The sequence below is a fragment of the Rhinichthys klamathensis genome, unplaced genomic scaffold, assembly GCF_029890125.1.
Source record: "Rhinichthys klamathensis goyatoka isolate OS25496 unplaced genomic scaffold, OSU_Roscu_1.1 h1tg000155l_1, whole genome shotgun sequence".
NCBI classification, from domain to species: domain Eukaryota; kingdom Metazoa; phylum Chordata; class Actinopteri; order Cypriniformes; family Leuciscidae; genus Rhinichthys; species Rhinichthys klamathensis.
The window spans coordinates 989,748-1,015,000 of NW_026606690.1; the positions used below are offsets into that span (position 1 = coordinate 989,748).

General features: G+C 45.1%; 1 protein-coding gene and 1 long non-coding RNA gene across 5 annotated transcripts in view; both read left to right on the top strand.

The window, feature by feature from the left end:
* The first annotated feature begins 4,126 nt into the window (after positions 1 to 4,126).
* ccdc88ab (coiled-coil domain containing 88Ab) overlaps positions 4,127 to 25,253 on the top strand; it is a 117,689-nt gene continuing 96,562 nt past the window's right edge. Inside the window, exons 1-2 of one of the 4 annotated variants that reach the window (XM_056258587.1) lie at positions 4,127 to 4,612; positions 4,687 to 4,784. In XM_056258587.1, the coding sequence (XP_056114562.1) occupies positions 4,553 to 4,612; positions 4,687 to 4,784 (158 nt within the window). In that variant the 5' untranslated portion in view covers positions 4,127 to 4,552. The remainder of the gene's footprint in view (positions 4,613 to 4,686; positions 4,785 to 25,253) is intronic. The other 3 variants (XM_056258585.1, XM_056258586.1, XM_056258589.1) reach the window with 3 other exon arrangements.
* LOC130090947 (uncharacterized) lies at positions 19,065 to 19,411 on the top strand. Its single transcript, XR_008807748.1, has 2 exons — positions 19,065 to 19,133; positions 19,231 to 19,411. It is a non-coding gene; the product is annotated as an uncharacterized LOC130090947 (long non-coding RNA).

The following is a 25,253-nucleotide window of genomic DNA, read 5'->3' on the forward strand; positions in this document are numbered from 1 at the left end:
TGACTGGTGTGGAGTAACTGACTGATGTGTGAAATAACTGACTGAGGTGAGACCTAGTCTAGCTCCTCCTCGCTACATGTAATGGGTGGGGCTTGACCTTGTCTAGCTCCTCCTCTCTCTACATGTAATGGGTGGGGCTTGACCTAGTCTAGCTCCTCCTCTCTACATGTAATGGGTGGGGCTTGACCTAGTCCTGCTGCTCTCTCTACATGTAATGGGTGGGGCTTGACCTAGTCCTGCTGCTCTCTCTACATGTAATGGGTGGGGCTTGACCTCGTCTAGCTCCTCCTCTCTCTACATGTAATGGGTGGGGCTTGACCTCATCTAGCTCCTCTCTCTACATGTAATGGGTGGGGCTTGACCTTGTCTAGCTCCTCCTCTCTACATGTAATGGGTGGGGCTTGACCCAGTCTAGCTCCTCCTCTCTACATGTAATGGGTGGGGCTTGACCTAGTCTAGCTCCTCCTCTCTACATGTAATGGGTGGGGCTTGACCTTGTCTAGCTCCTCCTCTCTCTACATGTAATTAGTGGGGCTTGACCTCATCTAGCTCCTCCTCTCTCTACATGTAATGGATGGGGCTTAACCTAGTCTAGCTCCTCCTCTCTCTACATGTAATGGGTGGGGCTTGACTGCTCCTCTCTCTACATGTAATGGGTGGGGCTTGACCTTGTCTAGCTCCTCCTCTCTACATGTAATGGGTGGGGCTTGACCTAGTCTAGCTCCTCCTCTCTACATGTAATGGGTGGGGCTTGACCTAGTCCTGCTCCTCTCTCTACATGTAATGGGTGGGGCTTGACCTCATCTAGCTCCTCCTCTCTCTACATGTAATGGGTTGGGCTTGACCTTGTCTAGCTCCTCCTCTCTCTACATGTAATGGGTGGGGCTTGACCTAGTCTAGCTCCTCCTCTCTACATGTAATGGGTGGGGCTTGACCTAGTCCTGCTCCTCTCTCTACATGTAATGGGTGGGGCTTGACCTCATCTAGCTCCTCCTCTCTCTACATGTAATGGGTGGGGCTTGCCTTGTCTAGCTCCTCCTCTCTCTACATGTAATGGGTGGGGCTTGCCTTGTCTAGCTCCTCCTCTCTTTACATGTAATGGGTGGGGCTTGACCTAGTCTAGCTCCTCCTTTCTCTACATGTAATGGGTGGGGCTTGACCTAGTCTAGCTCCTCCTTTCTACATGTAATGGGTGGGGCTTGATCTAGTCTAGCTCCTCCTCTCTACATGTAATGGGTGGGGTTTGACCTAGTCCTGCTCCTCTCTCTACATGTAATGGGTGGGGCTTGACCTCGTCTAGCTCCTCCTCTATATATATGTAATGGGTGGGGCTTGACCTCATCTAGCTCCTCCTCTCTCTACATGTAATGGGTGGGGCTTGACCTCACCTAGCTCCTCCGCTCTCTACATGTAATGGGTGGGGCCTGACCTAATCTAGCTCCTCCTCTCTCTACATGTAATGGGTGGGGGTTGACCTCATCTAGCTCCTCCTCTCTTTACATGTAATGGGTGGGGCTTGACCTCATCTAGCTCCTCCTCTCTCTACATGTAATGGGTGGGGGTTGACCTTGTCTGGCTCCTCCTCTCTCTACATGTAATGGGTGGGGCTTGACCTCATCTAGCTCCTCCTCTATCTACATGTAATGAGTGGGGCTTGACCTCATCTAGCTCCTCCTCTCTACATGTAATGGGTGGGGCTTGACCTCATCTAGCTCCTCCTCTATCTACATGTAATGAGTGGGGCTTGACCTCATCTAGCTCCTCCTCTCTCTACATGTAATGGGTGGGGCTTGACCTTGTCTAGCTCCTCCGCTCTCTACATGTAATGGGTGGGGCCTGACCTCATCTAGCTCCTCCTCTCTCTACATGTAATGGGTGGGGCTTGACCTCATCTAGCTCCTCCTCTCTACATGTAATGGGTGGGGGTTGACCTTGTCTGGCTCCTCCTCTCTCTACATGTAATGGGTGGGGCTTGACCTCATCTAGCTCCTCTCTCTACATGTAATGGGTGGGGCTTGACCTTGTCTGGCTCCTCCTCTCTCTACATGTAATGGGTGGGGCTTGACCTCATCTAGCTCCTCCTCTCTACATGTAATGGGTGGGGTTTGACCTTGTCTGGCTCCTCCTCTCTCTACATGTAATGGGTGGGGCCTGACCTCATCTAGCTCCTCCTCTCTCTACATGTAATGGGTGGGGCTTGTTCCATATTGTTATGTTTTGTGTTAGGAGAATGTCAATTAATTTAAATAATAAAATCAGTAAATTGTTCTAGTATTGCAGGATCAGGCTGTTGCTGTAGTGGCTGATGAGAGCGCATCTCACACACACACACACACACACACACACACACACTGATGTCTCTGCACACACACATCACCGCATCAGCAGGACCTGCACCTGGAGAGCGACAGGTGGCCGATTGCCGTGAGCCATCTGTCCGTCAGTAAACACTCCCAGTGTGCTGAAGATCACACTCTACAGACGGACACCACAGGAACTACTGTCTGACACATGAGGATCAGTTACTTCATTATGAAAACGAGAAACATCTGTTAAATGTGTCACATCAGGCCCATGATCTTCCATAGTTAAACCTCTTCAAACCAATTAAGTCAAGATTTTATATTATTATTGATAAATACTCAAGATCATTTGTTTTTATGTTATTGTCACCATAACAATTCATGTAATACACTGTCAATGTGGCTGTGGACCTTTAATGCCTAATTAACTTTATAATCTTTGTTTTTTTTCTATTGATACATCTTAAAATGAGTAATCAAAAATCTCTATCACGGTGTTAATATTTTAATCAAATACGGACTTGCTCAGACAACACTGAAAAATGTGTGAGATGCGACTAACCTGGTTAGGTTTAACCTCTGTTATTATGAAGGTTTGCATTTATAGTTTCTCCTTAACACCAGTTTATGTTTGTTAAACTATCACTCATTCATGAGTTATGAAGGACATATTGACCCTTTTCACATTTCCGGGTTTCTCAGAAGCGGAACTCGTCATAGTTGGGTAAACTATAGCCGTGAATGGGAGAATACATTACATATATTTTTTGTGTTCTCATTTGCTCAAATACCAGAAGAAAAACTAAACAATAGTGTTTTCACAACTTTCGACAAGAGAATAAGAGAGATTGATAACAGTCAGAAGAGGGCAGTGTCACGTCACTCCCACAGCGTTTACTCATTTTTGTCATTTGATTCTAAGTAGCTATAGTGCGATAAATGTACACAGCCTACATTTAAAAAAATATATATATTTATAAAAACTTTGCAGTATTTACGATGTGATAACGTTAAACGCGTCATCACGGTCTGTGAAAAGAGTCCGTAAAGGCTAAACTCTTAACTTTCATAATTTCTACTTAATAATTTCTGTCATAATTGCAACTTTTACGACTTCATTTTGACTTTAGAATTTATGATTTACAAAACAATTTTTTCTTATGTGGCGGGAATGGCTTCCACGTGACTCGCAATCGTAGGTTATAGTAAGTAAAAATGTAAACCAGTTTTTTGCTTGAAGCCACGAGATGTCACTAATGATTCATTTGACAAGTAAGAGCTTCATATAATTTCTGTCCACATATTGTCAATTAATCTATTTTGTTTTATTATATTATAGGCTACTGAGTGTCGCGCGCCGCTTCGTTATTTTCTCCATGTCGGTTTATAACGGTTCATTATTTCACAATCTTGTGTGTGTGTGTGTGTGTGTGTGTGTGTGTGTGTGTGTGTGTGTGTGTGTGTGTGTCTCAAACTCAGTCAGTGTTTCCAGACTGTGCTTCCTCCCTCCGGATGTCGCCTAGTAAGGGAGCATCAGGCGCACAGTGGGCGTGTTCGGATACTCAGGGTACGCAGGGTGTATCATACTGTACCCGTTATGCGTATACAGTATACAGTACCTATAAATGAAATAAAAATGCGGTGTTTATGTCTGAGATGATAACTGGACAGGTCATTTCGCATACTCAAGTTTATCCGTTCCAGTCGCTGTTTATTAGTGCAGCCTATAGTGTAGTGCGCTGCGGGCGTGTCATTCACATTCATTTTATATATTTTAATATTCTTTCTTTCTATTGAATTTACAGTAGAGGAATACAGTCAAACTAAACCCATCTGGTGACCCCCGGTGTGTGTGGCGGAAGTGTGCAGTAAATCAGTGCCCTCGGTAGTGTGTTTGCTGTAGTACAGGCGGCGCTTTGTTTCAGTCACACACACACACGCGCTCGACGCGCCCCGCACAGTTCCCGCTGGAAGCTCGACACGTCACGGAGAATCTAACGGAAAACAACGGCTTTCCTCTCGGGATGAAGGGAGAGTTCGCGCCGCTGGTCTGAGGAGGGCACGCGCAGGGTTTCCTCTCAGAGAGCCGGGGTTCGGGCTCGGGGATCGGGCTCGGAACTGCAGGATTCTCCCGCACTCCTGCTGCGGGATCGGGAGGAATAATACGCGATGAATGTCGACAGAATGAGCGCGTTATAAACACACTCCTTCTCAGAGCTCTCCCGCTTTATCCCCACACGACGGACACGATGGAGGAGGTTTTCACGGCTTTGTTGGAGGATTTTCTGCAGTCTCCTCTGGTGTGCTGGGTGAGCGCGCGCTTCATCAGATCATGCGTGTGTGTGTGTGTGTGCTGCGCGTTCATGTGTGTGTGTGTTTGCAGGTGAAGACTGTCTCTCGGCTCCTCTCGGATGGCTCTCATCTGTCGGAGTTTATGACTTTAGTGGACGGGGTTTATCTGAACGACATCATGCTTCAGATGTGAGTACAAACAGATGCGCGTTACCGTGAGTGATGATCTGGAAACACTTCATAATCCGCACTTACCATCAGCTGATCAACCTTACATTAGTCTAATACAGTGCTTCACACACACACACACACACACATATATATATAGGATGAAATCAGGCTGGTTATACATGTGACTCGTACAGTATCATCATCACAACTGTGATTGGGCCGTAGATGATCACATGACTGATGTTTGTGATTATGGGTGTCATATTGCTTTTATACAACAGTTCAATAAGTCAGTACAACAAACAGTGCAGCCAATCAGATTTGAGGATCACAACTATGTGTTTAGTTACAGACTGCTTCTGATTGGTCGATCCGGCTAAACTCATATCACCTTCGGATCTTCATTAGTGTGAATAATGCAGTGATGTTTTAATGAACATGTTTATGATGTAGTAAGTGTTCCAGTGACCCTTCAGTGTGTGTGTGTGTGTGTGTGTGTGTGTGTGTGTGTGTGTGTGTTCACTGTAGGGCTGGGCCATATGACGATATTATTGTATATCGACGATGTCTCGCAAGTATCGCAATGTCGATTTAACAGTCTGTTTCCAGACGATAATTGTCAATATCAAAAAATGACATAGAGATAGGCTTATATTTCACATAGCCCTAGTTAGTAGGATTAAGAATAGAAAATCGATTCTTGATAGCATTCTTAAAGCGCAAGACGAAAGAGAACGCGTCTGCATGCGCGCTGTTTTCTGAGCTGAGAAGAACTGTCTCATATAGTGGACAAATACACAGAATTATCTCACAATTATCCTTTCAGTTAATTTATAGCATCAAATAAACATGAATAAACATCAGAAGAATTATTGTTTAAACCGTGGAAAGGCTTCAGTGGGTGCACACCTCTTTTCAAGTTCACATATCCCGGTAAACACAGCCGGTTTTGTCTTAACGGTTGAGAAAGAAAGACAGTAGGCCTGTGTCCATGACAGCCTATACTCACTGCCACCATTAATGTTGATCAAAGAACAAAAGAAAAAGAAAATCACTCACTGAACTTTTGTAACTTTAATTAGTTTAGTATTTTATTTGCCTGTTGTTCGGCGCTGACTTCTCCAACTGACAGGAGTCTGTGGCCTTGAGATGCGCTCCCTGTCAAACATCATTTATCCTTACTTTCGTAATTTTGTTAAACATTTTTCTTCATATAATCCAGTAGCCTAGGCCTATTTTATTTTGGTTTGCAGGCTGATAAAAGTTCATCAGAAAAACAAATGGTAGAAGTAGGCTAACTTTACCAGTTTCTGAATATTAATTTTAAATGTTGCACATAATAAATAGGCCTAATCAAAAAGCACAAACATGACCATTGTAATTAAAATTAAAATTTCGTTATATTGCAAACGGATGTTGGCAGCTCCGTTACAGTATGGCTATAATGGGAGAGTTATACTTTGCTTTAGATTAAAAAAATAAATAAACAAAACAAACAAAGAAATCCCCAAATATAATTTAATGACTTCGGTCTAAATAAATAAGGTGACATTGGAACTGTAAAACCATAAAGGAGGAGGAAAAAACTAAACGTTTTTGCTCACGCAGAACGAAACACTTCGTTTTTCATTCCTAATTTTAGACAAATAACAAATATATTACAGTTTGAATAAAAGTTTAAAAACAGCGCTACATATTATTAGGAAATTAAAAATATCATTAAATCAGGCGATACCGCCAAAAAAAAGAGGAGAAAATCGGATCTTATGAAAATTGCCTTGCTATAACATCATGCATTCACCATTCTTACAATCACCAAATTGTGTTCTGTTCTGTTCTGTTGTATTTAACATTTTCTTCTCGTGAAACGAAATTCGTTTCAATCACAGAGGCAATAAGAACAGTGAGGAAATTATTAGCAACACTAGCAAGCAAGGCTAATGTTTTTGCTCGTTTAAGCTCAAACTAACCAAAGTAAAACCTTTAATCTATCAATCATTAAATTAAACAAACCAAATTGGCAGGCTATCATTAGATAAAGTGCAGCCAAACTGTGTTAGTGTGTATTCCGTGTGTGTTGTCTCCAGCGGGGTGTGTAGGGGGCGGGGCTTGGGAAGACGATATAATCGGATATCGCGATATTTCTTAAGGCGATTATCGATAAAATATTTTTTACGTATCGCCCAGCCCTGGTTCACTGGCTGTCATCTGTGATGATTGTGTATTCACTGACAGATTCATGTGTGTGTGATGTGTTCAGCTGCTACACACACACAAGTGCATGATTGTTCCGCTCACTGACGCCTGTGTGAGCACCAGTGTGTGCGTTGTGTGAGAGTAGCAGTGTGTGTGTGTGTGTGTGTGTGTGTGTGTGTGTGTGTGTGTGTGTGTGTGTGTGTGTGTGTGTGTGTGTGTGTGTGTGTGTGTGTGTGTGTGTGTGTGTGTGTGTGTGTGTGTGAGAGCACAGTTAGTTCATTGCCCACTCTGGTCTTGAAGTGACTGTTTTCTGAACGCAGGGATGCTGGGAAATGCAGCTTTAATGATGCAGTGTTTGTAGTAATCACAGCGGTGTGTGTGTGTGTGTGTGCTGGTCTGGAGGAGGATGATAGTGATGCGTCACACAGAATTCATCAGTAAAATAATGATGATTATAATAACAGTTGCCATGATTGCTTAACAGTGAAAAGTGTTGATTACAGCAATATATTAACTTGACTGCAGTGCATGACCAATGCTGATCCTCTTGTTGTCTGAGATGCTGATGGCAACGAGATGCGGTTTATCACGTTTACACTGTGACCTGTAAAGTTTTACCTGGAGCTGAAGCTTTTCATCGACCTTCTCAACAATAAAATTATTAATATAACCCTCCAATGAATAGTTAAGGCCCTTTAGGTGACTTCGAGTCGATATATATAATCTTTCTGTCTCCAAACATCACCGATTGCCTCCTGTGAAACGTCTCCTACTGTGACAGCGCCTGTCCCCCAATGTTGACTGTGTCCGAGTGAGTGGAGGGGGCGGGGCTTAGCCATAGGTCAATTGCGCATTAGCCTCCAAATAAAAAATAAAAACGTTAGTTATCACTAGGGCTGGATATCGTAACAAAATCTTCGATACCTTGACTTCGATACCGGTTCCTGAACGATACTTTTTTCGATACCAATTTTATGATATCCGTTTTAACAATATTACACAATCTAAAAAAAAAACTTTTATTTTTTCAGTTTGTTGACTTGTTTACACTCATATTTGAGTCTGTAAAATAGCACCAATGTTAATGTTTTATGTTTCCTAATCATTTAACAACATGTAGCCTATTCTTTACTTCAATGAGCTCATTGTTTCTGCCTTAACTTAATGCATTATTTAACAATGAAACTGAATGAAAATTAATTGAAATGCATTACACACACAGTCACCTCTGATAACAGATCACTCTAGATTGTAATTTAGACACATGCATTTTCTGTAAAGCTGCTTTGAAACGATATGTTTTGTGAAAAATGCTATACAAATAAATGTGAATTGAATTAAATATAGGCTCCAGGGGGCGGGATACACGCCTCGCGCTCAGCACACATAAAGCTTGCCGCTAAGCACTGGCAAAAGAAGAAATGTGTCTGGGAAAAAATAGCAAGGAGATATTTTAATGGTTTATTAATAAACAAGTGTTTACTGAGTGTGTTGGCTGCAAAGATGAATATGGCGATGCTGACTCGTCATTCCTGCAATAGTGACTGCGCGGGCGCGATATATGGGTTACATAATCAAACTATTTATTTCTAATTGTTTCATTTAAAAGTAGACATATTTTGACCGTCTATAGGCCTATTTGTCATGCCTGTGAGGCAAGTATAATATATACGCAGAGTTTCGGTTCATTTGTGACGCGCTCCAGTTCTTGCAGTCGAAGACGGATAAACTTTATCACTTTATCACTGTGCGCTTTTCAGTGCCATTGTCGAAAATGTTGCATCGCGTGCTTCTGCCATCGAGTCTGGTACATAGGTAGGTACACTTTTGAACTTTTCCACATATTTTCTATCTGGACGGCTGGGACGCTTACACAGACACACACACACTACAGCCTCACGTGCGACGAGCCACGTCTCTGGACAGCCGCGTAACTAGTGTTTTTCCGCCACAGCCGACCATGCTGCATGCATGTTTCACTAACGTTGACGAGATTAACCCCTTAGGTATCGAAATTTGGTACCGAAAAACAAGACATGTTTCGATACTCGGTAGTATCAATACAATACAATATTTATTTATAAAGCACATTTAAAAACAGCCAAGGCCGACCAAAGTGCTGTACAAAGGAGAAGATATAATATAATGCAGTACAGGACAATAGAAATAAGCAACTAAAAGTCAGGGCGAATTAAAAGCAATAGAAAATAAAAAGGTCTTTAAAGAGGATTTAAATATGGAAACTGAGGGAGCCAGTCTGATATAGAGGGGCAGACTGTTCCAGAGTTTTGGGCCTGCAGTCGCAAAAGCACGATCGCCTCGTTTTTTAAGTCTGGATCTAGGGACGGTAAGAAGGCAGTGGTCACTGGATCTTAGGGTACGAGACGGAGTGTACAGACAGAGCAGGTCGGTCAGGTACTGAGGCGCCAGATTGTTAAGAGCTTTATACACAAAAAGTAAAATTTTAAAATCAATTCTAAATTTGATAGGTAGCCAGTGAAGTTTAAATAAGATGGGAGTGATCGATTCATACTTGCGTGTCCCAGTGAGGAGTCTAGCCGCTGCGTTTGGCACTAACTGTAAGCGAGAGAGAGAAGACTGGGATAGACCAAAGTAAAGAGAATTGCAATAGTCTAGTCGAGATGTTACAAATGCATGAATTACTATTCGGAGATTGTGCTGAGTTAAAAAAGGTTTCACTTTGGAAAGTTGGCGGAGATGGAAAAAGCATGACTTTACAACAGCACTGATCTGTTTCTCAAATTTTAGGTTGTGGTCAAATAAGAAGCCCAGGTTTCGAGCACAGTGAGTTTCATACGTTGCGAGGGTACCACAGTCAACATCATACACACAGTTTTTCCTTTGGCCCGAAAATAATTATCTCTGTTTTATTTTCATTTAAATTTAGAAAGTTACTTGAAAGCCAAAGTTTAAGTTCACTCAGACAGGCAAGCAGAGGTTGTAGACCATTTTTATCATTATGTTTTAGAGGAAAATAGATCTGCGTATCATCGGCATACAGATGGAAGGATACTCCATATTTATTGAAGATGGAAGTCAGTGGTAGCAAATACAGAATAAACAATACGGGGCCGAGGATTGATCCCTGTGGGACTCCGCAGTTCAGGGGCACACTAGAGGAGGAGTGATGCCCAATACGGACACTAAAACATCTGTTGGTCAGATAAGAGCGGAACCACTGCAAGACTATGCCTTGAATACCCACAGATATCTCCAGGCGCTGCAGAAGGACCTCATGATCAACTAGGTCAAATGCAGCACTCAAATCTAATACTAGCGCCAGGGATTTCCCAGAGTCGGTTACAGTGAAAATATCACTCGAAACTCGTAAAAGAGCGGATTCAGTGCTGTGTAAAGCTTTAAAACCAGATTGGAAAGTTTCGTGGAGAGAATCTACTGATAAGTATGATTGTAGTTGAATCAGTACAATTCTCTCAAGGATCTTCGAAATGTAAGGTAAGTTAGAAATAGGATGGAAGTTACAAAGAGAGGAGGGATCAAGATAGTTTTTTTTTTAGATATGGCGTCACCACGGCAACTTTCAGACTGTTTGGGAAGGAGCCAGTTGACAGGCATTTGTTAATTAATAGTAACAGGCCAGGACCAACTGTGGCCATGATTTGTCTCAAGAAAAGAGGTGGAATGATATCCTGAGGACAGATAGTAGGTTTTACATAACCAACAATTTCGTTACATGTGTCTAGGTCAATCAGCTCAAACTCAGACCAGGTGGATGGACAGAGTAGAGTATCATGCGTATATACAGAGTTAGACAAATCAGATCTTAAGGAATCAATCTTATCAACAAAAAACTTCCCAAAGTTGTCGCAGAGAACAGTAGAGGGCTCCAAGATGGGATGCACAGAAGGATTTAAAACCGAGTCAATAGTAGCAAAGAGCGCTTGAGGTTTATGGCGATTGTTGGATATGAGTTCAGATAAATGTTTACATTTTGCAGACTTTGCAGCTTTCTGGAACACCTTGTAGGCGTTTTCTATGATTTCATACGAAACCTGCAGATGGTCCTTTTCCATTTGCTCTCAGCCTGTCTACATGCCCGTCTAAGGGTACGTGTAGTGTCGGTGTGCCAAGGCACGGGTGCGGGCTTGTGATTTTTGTACTTCAGGGGCGCAATAGAGTTCATAATGTCTGAGCAAGTAGAATTAAAAAGATTAAGATGTGCATCAGCGTCCAGGTTATGTAGGGTAGAGTCAGATTCCAGGCAGTTTCGCACATCCCGATAGGCTGTAGAGAAATCTTCACTAGACCGTTGGTTAAGACAGCGAGTTAAGCGTGCCAGCGATGGATAGAGGCAATTCGGTCGGTACCTAAAAAGTATCAAACTCGATACCCAGCCCTAGTTTGCAGTGTGTGTGTGCAGTGTGTGTGTGCAGTGTTGAGGGCATAATAATAATAATAATAATAATAATACATTTTATTTGTCATGCGCCTTTCTCAGACTCAAAGCGCTACAGTACAGAACAAAACAATCAAACATGAGGATAAAATAAATAAAGAAATAGTAAAAAGAAGTACAACAAAATAATACAATTATAAATTGAAAGCTTGACTAAAAAGATATGTCTTAAGAAGTTTCTTAAAACAATCCAGAGAATCAGCATCCCTAATAGTTGTAGGTAATGTGTTCCATAATTTTGGTGCGTTGTAGGAAAAGGCCCTTCCGCCAATGGTTTTTAATTTACAACGAGGCTGCCACAGAGAAAGAGAGCCAGCAGAACGGAGAGAGCGAGCGGGAATGGATGGAGAAACTAAATCACAGATGTAATCTGGAGCCAACCCATGTACTGCTCTATAGGTTAAAATCAAGGTTTTAAAATCAATACGTAGCTGAACTGGAAGCCAATGCAGTTGCTGGAGCACAGGTGTAATGTGTTGGCGTGAGGATGTATGAGTCAAGACACGTGCGGCCGAGTTTTGTATATATTGCAACCTCCTAATAGAATTTGCTGGTAAACCCGCAAAGAGAGAGTTACAGTAATCAAGCCTCGATGTGATGAAGGCATGGATAAGCCTCTCTGCATCAGGCCTAGAGAGAAATGGTCTAATACGTGCAATGTTCCTCAGATGGAAAAAAGCAACTTTCGTTATGTTTTTAAAATGTGAGTTAAAAGTTAACTGGGCATCAAAAATCACACCCAGATTACGCACCTGGTCAGAAGGGGACAATTGGGTATTGTCAACTGAAAGTTTAAAATCCTTACATTTACTGACATTAATTGGAGTGCCAATTAATAAGATTTCAGTTTTGGAGCAGTTTAATTTTAGAAAGTTTAGTTTCATCCATGCTTTAATTTCCAAGAAACAGTCAGAAAGTTTAGAAGAGGAATAATTAAGATCAGGCTGAGAGCTGATATAAATCTGGGTGTCGTCCGCATAACAGTGGAAGCTCAGGCCATACCTCCGAATGATCTGCCCAAGAGGTAGCATATAAATACTAAATAAAACAGGACCCAAAACTGACCCCTGAGGGACACCCTGACATAGAGGCACAGTCTGCGATCTGTTAGAACCCAGGTAGACAAATTGGGAACGATTAGAGAGGTAGGATTTAAACCAGTTTAACACAGTTCCAGACAGACCGGTCCAAATATGCAATCTGTCCAATAATATGCTGTGACATATGGTATCAAATGCAGCCTTAAGGTCTAATAAAACCAAAATGCCACAAGCCCCAGAGTCAGCTATAACAAGGAGGTCATTCAGGACCCTGACTAGAGCGGTCTCTGTACTGTGGCCAGATCTAAACCCGGATTGAAAAGGTTCTAGTATGCTGTACGTAGAAAGATGAGTATGGAGTTGCCCAACAACCACACGCTCAAGTACTTTAGCCAGGAAAGGTAAATTGGAGATGGGTCGATAATTTGACATATCGGTGATATCACTCCCAGGCTTTTTAAGAACTGGTGTAACTGCAGCCATTTTTAAAGCAGAAGAGACATTCCCTGTGTTGAGTGAGGTATTGACAATAGCAGTGATGTGGGGCACAATGACAGGCAGACAGTTTTTCAAAACAGTCGTAGGTAGTGGATCAAGTATGCAAGTAGTAGAATTCATTGACAAAACAAGTTTAGAAATAAAATCAAGATCAACAGTACTGAAACTTGAAAAAGCGAGACCAGAGAGATAAGGAGCTCAACAAACTCAAAAGCATCCTCACAGGCAATAGCGTTATAGATATTCTCAATCTTAGATGAGAAATAATTGAGAAATGCATTACACTGCTCAGTGGAAGGACAGTTAAAGTTACTGGGAGATTTAATTAGATTATTGACTGTTCTAAACAAAACTCTGGGATTTGAGATGTTACTACTAATAATTGTAGAATAATAAGCCACTTTCGCAGCTTTGAGAGCATTATGATACTCAATCTGATGCTGATCAAACATTTGTCTATGAACTGTGAGGCCTGATTTTTTATATTTCCGTTCCAACTGCCTGCCTATCGCCTTCAACTTGCGCAACTCAGATGTATACCAGGGAGATGACCTCTTAAAAGAAACAACACGTTCTTTTAGAGGGGCAAACTCATCCAGAATAGATGTAAAAGCAGCATTGTACTGGTCAACAGAGGCCGCAACAGGTAAATCACCCATAGATTGACTAAGGCGATCAAGATCAATATCACTGATTTTCCTAAAACAGATAAGACGTTCTTTCACTGTCTGTAAAGATGGAGGAGTTAGATTGAACGTGAGGAGCTTGTGATCACTTATACATACATCAGTACACTCAAGATGATCAATAAGTACTCCTGAAGTGCAAACCAGATCTAATACATGTCCGTGTTTGTGTGTCGGAAAGTTGACATGCTGAGTGAAGTTGAAACAATCTAGTATATCCATGAAACAGACAGCATTATTGCAAGCCATATTGTCGACATGAATATTAAAATCACCAGTTAAAAGAGTAACTGGACAGAGTGCACTGGCAAGTGTTAAACACTCAGTAAATTCAGAGAAAAATGCTGAGTTAGGTTTGGGAGGACGATAGATATTTAAAACAATAACTGATGAGAGACCATTCAACTTAAAGGCCAAGCATTCAAATGATGAAAAGCACGGCAATGAAACCTCAGTTACTGCAACATCAGATCTGTAAATGACAGCAAGACCGCCACCTCTACCGGTAGAGCGCGGCCGATCAAGATAAGTGTAGCCAGGCAGAGCACACATATTTAGATTGAAATAGTCATTTGGCTGATGCCACGTTTCACAAAGGCAGAAAAAGTCCAGTTTTTTGTCCAAAACAATGTCACAAAGTAAAGCCGCTTTGTTGTTCATAGAGCGAGTGTTCAGATGTGCAAACCTGATTGTGTCAAGGCGGACATAGCTGGATGGGGTAGACTTCTGAAAGTAGGAAAAGTTAGCAGGGCAGACATGACGCAAAGATAAATGGCGGCGATACAAACTCCTTGTTGACCAGACTGTGTCTATACCGGCTCCGCTTGAATGCAGATTCCGGCGGGAGCCGCGATGAACGTACTTTGGCCGGCGGAGAAGTTGTAGCGATCGCAGTTTTTCCCTAACACCAGTGGCAGGGGGCGCCGAATGACCAAGCTGTAAAAGTTCCATGGCAGAGTATTTCAGCATAGTGCAGTCCGGGAAGTTAAAATGAATCTTGCCGTAAACTCCAAATAATGCCAGAATAAAAACAAATAAAATCCAGCAAAGCCGCATGTTAGCAGCAGGTAACGTCAGCCGATATAAAACCAGTCAACAAACAACAAACAATTTAGCGCGCTGATGGAGAAGCGGCAGCCAGTTGCGCCAGCGTCCTCTCCACACTGCTCCACAGTGAATAGTATTTGAACAGATTCAGGCATGAACGCAACAGCAGGGGCACGGGAAGTGTTTTCACAGGATTGTAAATGTAACGCAAATTAGCGTAGCGTTAGCCAGTGTGTGTATGTGTAAGGTATCGTTAGCCAGTGTATGTAAGGTAGCGTTAGCCAGTGTGTGTAGGGTAGCGTTAGCCAGTGTGTGTAAGGTAGCGTTAGCCAGTGTGTGTAAGGTAGCGTTAGCCAGTGTATGTAAGGTAGCGTTAGCCAGTGTGTGTAAGGTAGCGTTAGCCAGTGTGTGTAGAGTAGCGTTAGCCAGTGTGTGTAAGGTAGCGTTAGCCAGTGTGTGTAAGGTAGCGTTAGCCAGTGTATGTAAGGTAGCGTTAGCCAGTGTGTGTAGGGTAGCGTTAGCCAGTGTGTGTAAGGTAGCGTTAGACAGTGTGTGTAAGGTAGCGTTAGCCAGTGTGTGTAGGGTAGCGTTAGCCAGTGTGTGTAAGGTAGCGTTAGCCAGTGTGTGTAGGGTAGCGTTAGCCAGTGTGTGTAAGGTAGCGTTAGCCAGTCTGTGTAGGGTAGCGTTAGCCAGTGTGTGCAGGGTAGCGTTATCCAGTGTGTGTAAGGTAGCGTTAGCCAGTGTGTGTAAGGTAGCGTAAGGCAGTGTGTGTAAGGGAACGTTAGCCAGTGTGTATAAGGTAGCGTTATCCAGTGTGTGTAGGGTAGCGTTAGCCAGTGTGTGTAAGGTAGCGTAAGGCAGTGTGTGTAAGGGAACGTTAGCCAGTGTGATCGAGATCGAGTGTGTGTGCTGTTTACACGAGTGTTCCCACCGATACACTTGTTGTGATTCACGGAGTTTTGACGAGTTTTATAAACTTGATATTGTTTCTTATTCAAAAGTGGTGCCCCCCCCCCCCCCCCCCCCCCCCCCCAAAAGAAAGCAGCACTCCCAACCTAAAACATCTTCCCACGCCCTGCTCAACAGCCAATCAGAGCAGTGTAACCCAGTCACTGCAGAACGCCTGAAACCAGCAGAGTTCAGTTCTGTGTGAATCCTCTCATTATACCAGCGCACACGTAAATAATAGGGATGGGCACGGGTACTCGAGTACTCGTACGTTTCTTACTTAAGAAGGTGCTGACCCTAACAAACTAGATAATTTTCGTCCCATCTCAAATCTTCCATTTATTAAAAAACTTCTTGAAAAATCAGTGTCAGCGCAGGTTCATGCTCACCTTAGCAATAATAACTTGTATGAGTGTTTCCGGTCAGGCTTTCGTTCTGAGCATAGCACAGAAACCGCCCTAGGGAGAGTAACAAAAAATCTGCTAATGGCTGCTGATGGAGGGGTCCTTATATATTCTTGCTTTACTTGATTTGAGTGCAGCTTTCGACATAATTTCACACCATATTCTCTTGAACCGTTTATCCAATATTGGTATCACTGGTATACTAATGCCTGGTTCACTTCATACCTTTCCAACCGTACAGTTTGTACAACTAAAGAAATGTCTTCTGTTGGCTGTGGTGTCCCCCAAGGTTCTGTCCTAGGTTCCCTATTGTTCCTAATCTACATTCTCCCACTCGGCTATATCTTTTCCAAATTCAGTATTAAATTCCACTGTTACGCTGATGATGCACAGCTTTATGGATTACAAACCCTGGTTCCACTCTCTCCCCGGCCTGTCTTACCAACTGCTTTCACCAAATAAATGTCTGGTTTCTACCACCTTCCTCAAACGTAATGGCAGTAAGACTGAAGTACTCCTTATTGGCACTAACTCTACTCTCTCTAGGTCCTGCAGTTTTTCTTTATCCATTGAGGGTTCTTCCGTTTCTCCTTCCCGCCAGGTTAGGAACTTGGGGGTCATCTTCGACAGTGCCCTTTCATTTGAAGCTCGCATTAATAACATAACCAGGTCTTGTTCTTTTCATCTTCGCAATATTGCTCGTCTCCGTCCATTTCTCACTCTGCGTAGTTCCGCTATAATTGTTGTTTCGCTTGCCACCTCTCGCATTGATTACTGTAATTCTCTTTTATCTGGTTTACCACAAAGGTCTCCTCAAACTCCAGCTGATTCAGAATTCTGCAGCTCGTATCATAACCCGGACTCCATCTATCCCACATATTACCCCATCACTCCAACAGCTACATTGGCTTCCTATCAAATCCCGGATTGAATTTAAAATTCTTCTCCTCACTTACACATCTCTTCATAACCTCGCTCCAGCTTTCAGATCTCCCACAGCCCTACACCCCTTCTGGAAGTCTCCGTTCCTCTTCACTGGGTCACCTCCATACCCCTTCTGCTCGCCTAGCCACCATGGGCCGTAGGGTCTTTAGCCGGGCTTCTGCTCGCCTCTGGAACTCTCCGTTCCACCTCACTGGGTCTCCTCCATACCCCTTCTGCTCGCCAATGGAACTCTCCGTTCCTCCTCACTGGGTCTCCTCCATACCCCTTCTGCTCGCAAATGGAACTCTCCGTTCCTCCTCACTGGGTCTCCTCCATACCCCTTCTGCTCGCCAATGGAACTCCCCGTTCCTCCTCACTGGGTCTCCTCCATACCCCTTCTGCTCGCCTCTGGAAGTCTCCGTTCCTCTTCACTGGGTCTCCTCCATACCCCTTCTGCTCGCCTCTGGAACTCTCCGTTCCTCCTCACTGGGTCTCCTCCATACCCCTTCTGCTCGCCTCTGGAACTCTCCGTTCCTCCTCACTGGGTCTCCTCCATACCCCTTCTGCTCGCCTCTGGAACTCTCCGTTCCTCCTCACTGGGTCTCCTCCATACCCCTTCTGCTCGCCTCTGGAACTCTCCGTTCCACCTCACTGGGTCTCCTCCATACCCCTTCTGCTCGCCATTGGAACTCTCCGTTCCTCCTCACTGGGTCTCCTCCATACCCCTTCTGCTCGCAAATGGAACTCCGTTCCTCCTCACTGGGTCTCCTCCATACCCCTTCTGCTCGCCAATGGAACTCCCCGTTCCTCCTCACTGGGTCTCCTCCATACCCCTTCTGCTCGCCTCTGGAAGTCTCCGTTCCTCTTCACTGGGTCTCCTCCATACCCCTTCTGCTCGCCTCTGGAACTCTCCGTTCCTCTTCACTGGGTCTCCTCCATACCCCTTCTGCTCGCCTCTGGAAGTCTCCGTTCCTCCTCACTGGGTCTCCTCCATACCCCTTCTGCTTGCCTCTGGAACTCCCCGTTCCTCCTCACTGGGTCTCCTCCATACCCCTTCTGCTCGCCTCTGGAAGTCTCCGTTCCTCTTCACTGGGTCTCCTCCATACCCCTTCTGCTCGCCTCTGGAACTCTCCGTTCCTCTTCACTGGGTCTCCTCCATACCCCTTCTGCTCGCCTCTGGAACTCTCCGTTCCTCCTCACTGGGTCTCCTCCATACCCCTTCTGCTTGCCTCTGGAACTCTCCGTTCCTCCTCACTGGGTCTCCTCCATACCCCTTCTGCTCGCCTCTGGAACTCTCCGTTCCTCTTCACTGGGTCTCCTCCTTACCCCTTCTGCTCGCCTCTGGAACTCTCCGTTCCTCTTCACTGGGTCTCATCCATACCCCTTCTGCTCGCCTCTGGAACTCTCCGTTCCTCTTCACTGGGTCTCCTCCATACCCCTTCTGCTCGCCTCTGGAACTCTCCGTTCCTCTACACTGGGTTTCCTCCATACCCCTTCTGCTCGCCTCTGGAACTCTCCGTTCCTCTTCACTGGGTCTCCTCCATACCCCTTCTGCTCGCCTCTGGAACTCTCCGTTCCTCTACACTGGGTTTCCTCCATACCCCTTCTGCTCGCCTCAGGGACTCTCCGTTCCTCTTCACTGGGTCTCCTCCATACCCCTTCTGCTCGCCTCTGGAACTCTCCGTTCCTCTTCACTGGGTCTCCTCCATACCCCTTCTGCTCGCCTCTGGAACTCTCCGTTCCTCTTCACTGGGTCTCCTCCATACCCCTTCTGCTCGCCTCTGGAACTCTCCGTTCCTCTACACTGGGTTTCCTCCATACCCCTTCTGCTCGCCTCTGGAACTCTCCGTTCCTCTTCACTGGGTCTCCTCCATACCCCTTCTGCTCGCCTCAGGGACTCTCCGTTCCTCTTCACTGGGTCTCCTCCATACACCTTCTGCTCGCCTCTGGAACTCTCCGTTCCTCTACACTGGGTTTCCTCCATACCCCTTCTGCTCGCCTCAGGGACTCTCCGTTCCTCTTCACTGGGTTTCCTCCATACATTTACATTTACATTTAGTCATTTAGCAGACGCTTTTATCCAAAGCGACTTACATCTGAGGACTAACCAAACGAGTCATCGTGAAGAGACAATAGCAACCCAAGAAGTGCTCAAAATACAAAGTTCAAACATTGCTCAGAGTGAGGTGAGCAATGTTTGCTCAGAGTGAGGTGAGCAAACCAGACAAGTGAGGATTTAAAGTTTTTTTTTTTTTTTTTTTTTAAGTTTAAGTTCACTTTAAGTTAAGTGCTCACGGAAGAGATGAGTTTTCAGTTGTCTTTTAAATGCTGTCAGGGATTCTGCATTACGGACGAGGGTGGGGAGATCATTCCACCAGCATGGAACCGTGAATGAGAATGTTCTGGAGAGTGATTTTGTGGCTCTTTGTGAAGGTACCACGAGCCGTCGCTCATTGATTGATCGTAGGCTTCTGGTAGGGATGTAGACTCGTAGGAGCGAGTGAAAGTAGGAAGGAGCTGAGCCTGTGGTCAATCTGTAAGCAAGTGTCAATGCCTTGAACTTGATGCGAGCAGCGAGTGGTAGCCAGTGCAGGGAGATGAACAGAGGAGTGACGTGGGCCCTTTTGGGCTCGTTGAAGACCAGACGAGCAGCAGCGTTCTGGATCATTTGTAGAGGTTTAGTTGCACATGATGGAAGTCCAGCCAGAAGAGCATTGCAGTAATCAAGCCTAGAGATAACCAGGGCCTGGACAAGAAGTTGTGTTGCATGCTCAGTTAGGAAAGGCCTGATCTTCCTGATGTTGTGCAGTGCAAACCTGCATGATCGAGCTGTCTTTGTAATGTGGTCTGTGAAGGTCAGCTGGTCATCAAAGATTACACCAAGATTTCTGACCGACTTTGATGGGGTGATTGAGGAAGAATCTAGCTGGATAGTGAAGTCGTGCTGTGGAGACAGATTAGCAGGGAGGATGAGAAGCTCAGTTTTTGTCAGGTTGAGCTGCAGGTGATGTTCCTTCATCCATGCCGAGATGTCCGCCAGACAGCTTGAGATTCGAGCAGCTACTGTGGGATCATCTGGTTGAAATGAGAGGTAGAGCTGGGTGTCATCAGCATAGCAATGGTAAGAGAAACCATGTGCCTGTATGATGGGTCCCAGTGATGTGGTGTAAATGGAGAAGAGGAGCAGTCCAAGCACTGAACCCTGGGGAACCCCTGTGGTCAGTTGATGTGCTTTGGATACCTCGCCTCTCCATGCGACCCTGAAGGACCTACCTGTGAGATAGGACTCAAACCAGTGGAGGGCAGTTCCAGTGATGCCCAGTGATGAGAGGGTGGACAGAAGGATCTGATGATTCACAGTGTCGAAGGCAGCAGAGAGGTCCAGGAGGATGAGAACTGATGACTTGGAAGCAGCTTTAGCGATCCGCAGGGCTTCTGTGACTGATAGTAATGCGGTCTCGGTTGAATGCCCTTTCTTGAAGCCAGATTGGTTGACATCCAGCTGGTCGTTCAGAGACAGGAAAGATGATACTTGGTTGAAAGCAACTCGTTCAAGTGTTTTCGCAATGAATGGTAGGAGAGAGATAGGTCTGTAATTCTCTAGGAGTGATGTGTTTAATGTTGTTTTTTTAAGCAGTGGAGTTACCCGAGCCTGCTTAAATGCTGTAGGGAAAATGCCAGTGTGGAGGGATGAGTTGATGATGTGTGTTAGTGCTGGTAAAAGTGTGGGAGAGATGGCTTGTAGAAGGTGTGAGGGGATGGGGTCCAGAGGGCATGTGGTAGGATGACTGGAGAGGAGAAGTTTAGATACTACTTCCTCGGTTAGTGGAGTGAAGGAGGAGAGAAGGTTATTGGCTGTGGGAGTGGTTGGTCTAGGTTCCTGTGTGTGTGGATTAGAGAACTGACTGCTGATAGTTGTTGTTTTGTTAGTGAAGAAGTTAGCAAAGTCATCAGCAGTTAAAGAGGAGGTGGGTGGTGGTGGTGGTGGTGGACAGAGGAGAGAGTTGAATGTCTTGAAAAGTGTTCGTGTGTTAGGGGCGGTGTTGATCTTGTTGTGGAGGTATGAAGATTTTGCAGCGTGAACATCAACAGAAAAAGCAGAGAGCAGAGATTGATACATACTCAGGTCAGATGTATCATTCGATTTGCGCCATTTTCTCTCCGCTGCTCTGAGTTTGGTTCGGTGTTCACGAAGAACCTCAGATAACCACGGGTTAGAGGGAGTGGCGCGTGCTGGCCTGGAGGAGAGAGGGCAGATAGTGTCTAAAGAAGAAGTTAAAGTGGAGCATAAAGTATCCGTTGCGGTATTCACATCCAGAGATGAGAATTTTGAGGGTGAGGGAAGAGAGGATGACACAGTAGAGGAAAGATTGGAGGGAGAAAGTGAGCGGAGGTTTCGTCTGAAAGTAACTGGTAGGGGAGTTGGTGGAGTTTGGGTAGTGAGTTGTAGATTGAAAGTAATGAGGAAATGATCTGAAACGTGAAGAGGTTTCACCAAAATGTTGTCTGTGATGCAGTTGCGTGTGTAAACCAGGTCCAGTTGGTTGCCTGACTTGTGAGTACCTGTGGTGATGAGCCGTCTGAGATCGAAAGAGGCTAGGAGAGAGATGAAGTCTGTAGCATACGGCTTCTCTAGATGAATGTTGAAATCACCAAAGACTACGAGTGGAGTGCCATCCTCAGGGAAAGAGGACAGCAGCACATCTAGCTCCTCTACAAAGCTTCCCAGTTGACCTGGGGGGCGATAAATGACTACAATCTGGATCTTAATGGGAATTGTAAGTGTAATAGCATGATATTCAAATGAGTTGTTATTGCATAGAGAGGAGAGAGTTGAGTATTTCCAATTGTTAGAAATGAGAAGACCAGTACCCCCACCCCTCCCGGACTGGCGAGGTGTGTGAGAGAAAGAGAAGTTGTTAGAGAGAGCAGCAGGGGTTGCTGAGTCTTCTGGACGGATCCAGGTCTCAGTTAAGCCTAAAATATTAAGAGTAGAATGAGAAGCAAAAGCTGGAATGAAGTCAGCTTTATTGACTGCTGATTGGCAGTTCCATAGACCCATAGAAAGAGTGAGAGGTGAGTGTGAGGATAAGAGAATAGGACGCAGATTAGCAGGATTGCGCTGCCTTCTGTACGTGATGAGTGAGCGTTGTCGAGAGACAACAGGAATGTATTGAAAGCACATGACGTTTAAGGGAAATAGGATAAGGATAGGAGTAGGGAAGGGAAGGGAGATGTAGATACTTGAGTGCTTAGCTGATGTCTTTGCTCGGTGGAGTCGCACAGGTAGAGTCGATGGTCTTTACCCGAGTCGGTCTTCACACGAGGAGGCTGAAACGCTTCCGCTGACGCTTCCGCGACAGCGCGCACACTACATAGATATAATGCACTCAAAGTACTGAGTGAGGACAGCTGTCTCTGCCCAGCAATTAACACAGCACCCTCAAATAATCCGAAAATGGGATAAATCGAAACTAGCCCTTGGCCAGTGACTCACTTAAGTGCTATGCAATTTAGACTGCAATACTATACAGACGCGCAAACTATTCAATTTACTGTTATAAAGTAGCAACGCGTCTAATTAAAATACAGATTTGTGAGAAGGTAAAAAATTAAAATAAACACAGAATCGAAAATAGCCCTACCTTCTGATAGAAACTAAGCTGAAACAACAGGAGAACTGGATATTAAGAAAAAATCTACTTGCGCGCTCTTGTCGATTCCACAGACTGACCGTTTGTCCATACCCCTTCTGCTCGCCTCAGGGACTCTCCGTTCCTCTTCACTGGGTTTCCTCCATACCCCTTCTGCTCGCCTCAGGGACTCTCCGTTCCTCTACACTGGGTCTCCTCCATACCCCTTCTGCTCGCCTCAGGGACTCTCCGTTCCTCTTCACTGGGTCTCCTCCATACCCCTTCTGCTCGCCTCAGGGACTCTCCGTTCCTCTTCACTGGGTCTCCTCCATACCCCTTCTGCTCGCCTCAGGGACTCTCCGTTCCTCTTCACTGGGTCTCCTCCATACCCCTTCTGCTCGCCTCAGGGACTCTCCGTTCCTCTACACTGGGTCTCCTCCATACCCCTTCTGCTCGCCTCAGGGACTCTCCGTTCCTCTACACTGGGTCTCCTCCATACCCCTTCTGCTCGCCTCAGGGACTCTCCGTTCCTCTTCACTGGGTCTCCTCCATACCCCTTCTGCTCGCCTCAGGGACTCTCCGTTCCTCTACACTGGGTCTCCTCCATACCCCTTCTGCTCGCCTCAGGGACTCTCCGTTCCTCTACACTGGGTCTCCTCCATACCCCTTCTGCTCGCCTCAGGGACTCTCCGTTCCTCTTCACTGGGTTTCCTCCATACCCCTTCTGCTCGCCTCAGGGACTCTCCGTTCCTCTACACTGGGTCTCCTCCATACCCCTTCTGCTCGCCTCAGGGACTCTCCGTTCCTCTTCACTGGGTTTCCTCCTTACCCCTTCTGCTCGCCTCAGGGACTCTCCGTTCCTCTACACTGGGTCTCCTCCATACCCCTTCTGCTCGCCTCAGGGACTCTCCGTTCCTCTTCACTGGGTTTCCTCCATACCCCTTCTGCTCGCCTCAGGGACTCTCCGTTCCTCTACACTGGGTCTCCTCCATACCCCTTCTGCTCGCCTCAGGGACTCTCCGTTCCTCTTCACTGGGTCTCCTCCATACCCCTTCTGCTCGCCTCTGGAACTCTCTGATCCTCTTCACTGGGTCTCATTTGGGGCGGTTCCTGAGCTCTGATTGGTTATTGCAGCATTTGGGGCGGTTCCTGAGCTCTGTTTGGTTATTGCAGCATTTGGGGGCGGTTCCTGAGCTCTGATTGGTTATTGCAGCAGAGCTCTGATTGGTTATTGCAGCATTTGGAGTGGTTCCTGAGGTCTGATTGGTTAATGCAGCATTTGGGGCGGTTCCTGAGCTTTGATTGGCTATTGCAGCATTTGGGGCGGTTCCTGAGCTCTGATTGGTTATTGCAGCATTTGGGGCGGTTCCTGAGCTTTGATTGGTTATTGCAGCATTTGGGGGCGGTTCCTGAGCTCTGATTGGTTATTGCAGCATTTGGGGCGGTTCCTGAGCTCTGATTGGTTATTGCAGCATTTGGGGCGGTTCCTGAGCTCTGATTGGTTATTGCAGCATTTGGGGCGGTTCCTGAGCTCTGATTGGTTATTGCAGCATTTGGGGGCGGTTCCTGAGGTCTGATCGGTTAGCGTTAGACAGCAAGGCTTCAGACCGGAGATATTAAGGGAAACTGGATCTGAAAGCGCGCACTGCAGTGATGCCTGGAATCACTGTGATCATGAAATACAGTTAGTGCGAGATGAGCAGCGCCAATCTATCATATGCTTAACATTATAATGAGAAGACGATTGTAGCAGAATGTTGTAAATTATCTGAGCTTTCGTTTTTCAGCGCGCTCACGTGTTACACATCAGACTAGCACGGTCAAGTTCATGTGCGCATTCGCGTCTTTTGGTGCAGATGTAAGTTGTAAGATTAAGTTTATATTTTGTATCTAGGATATCTGATTATTAATCTCCTAGGATGTGTCAAAGAACGGGCTTCAGTTTACTGAGATCATTTACTCTTCAGCTTTACCTCAAGCAGCTTCTCCTTTTAGAAGGTTCTTTCTCCATAGCATTGATGCATCATAATATAGCAGGTCATTTTCATAAATGTCTTAAAATATTTTAATTTCATGACAGAAACGTTTTATTCTCGCTGGTGCTGAACTGATGTGATTATGATTGACAGCTTCAGTGATTATAAAGGCTCTTTCTCTCTATAGCCTAATCCCGTCACACACTGAAGAATATGTGTGTTTTAGACCCAGTGCTACTGCAGATTCAGGAGCGTCGACTGTGTTTAAATCATCTCGAGACGCTGAACACGATCCCAGCGGCCACACACTCTCTGTGTGTGTGTGTGTGTGTGTGTGTGTGTGTGCTGCTCTGCACACACCAGAGATGTGTGTGTTTCTGTGGACCGTCTGATGATCTACTCTAGATGTCCGGCCTAAACTTCACCCTTTACTCAGATATTATTATAAATGTGTTACAGATTCAGTCAAACAAAGAGATGATGAACGCAACGAAACCGAGAGGGAACTGAATATTAATAACTGATTATGCTGTAGTCATTGTTTGCTTTCTCCTGTCAGCTTCTTGTTTTTCTCTGCAGTATTTTTGCCTTTTTTGCCAAATAATGTTGTCAGATAAATACCTTTAGTGTTTTGGTTTTCATTTCCTCCTTATTAAAAATAATATTTTCCTCATATTTTGATGGTGTAATTGATCTT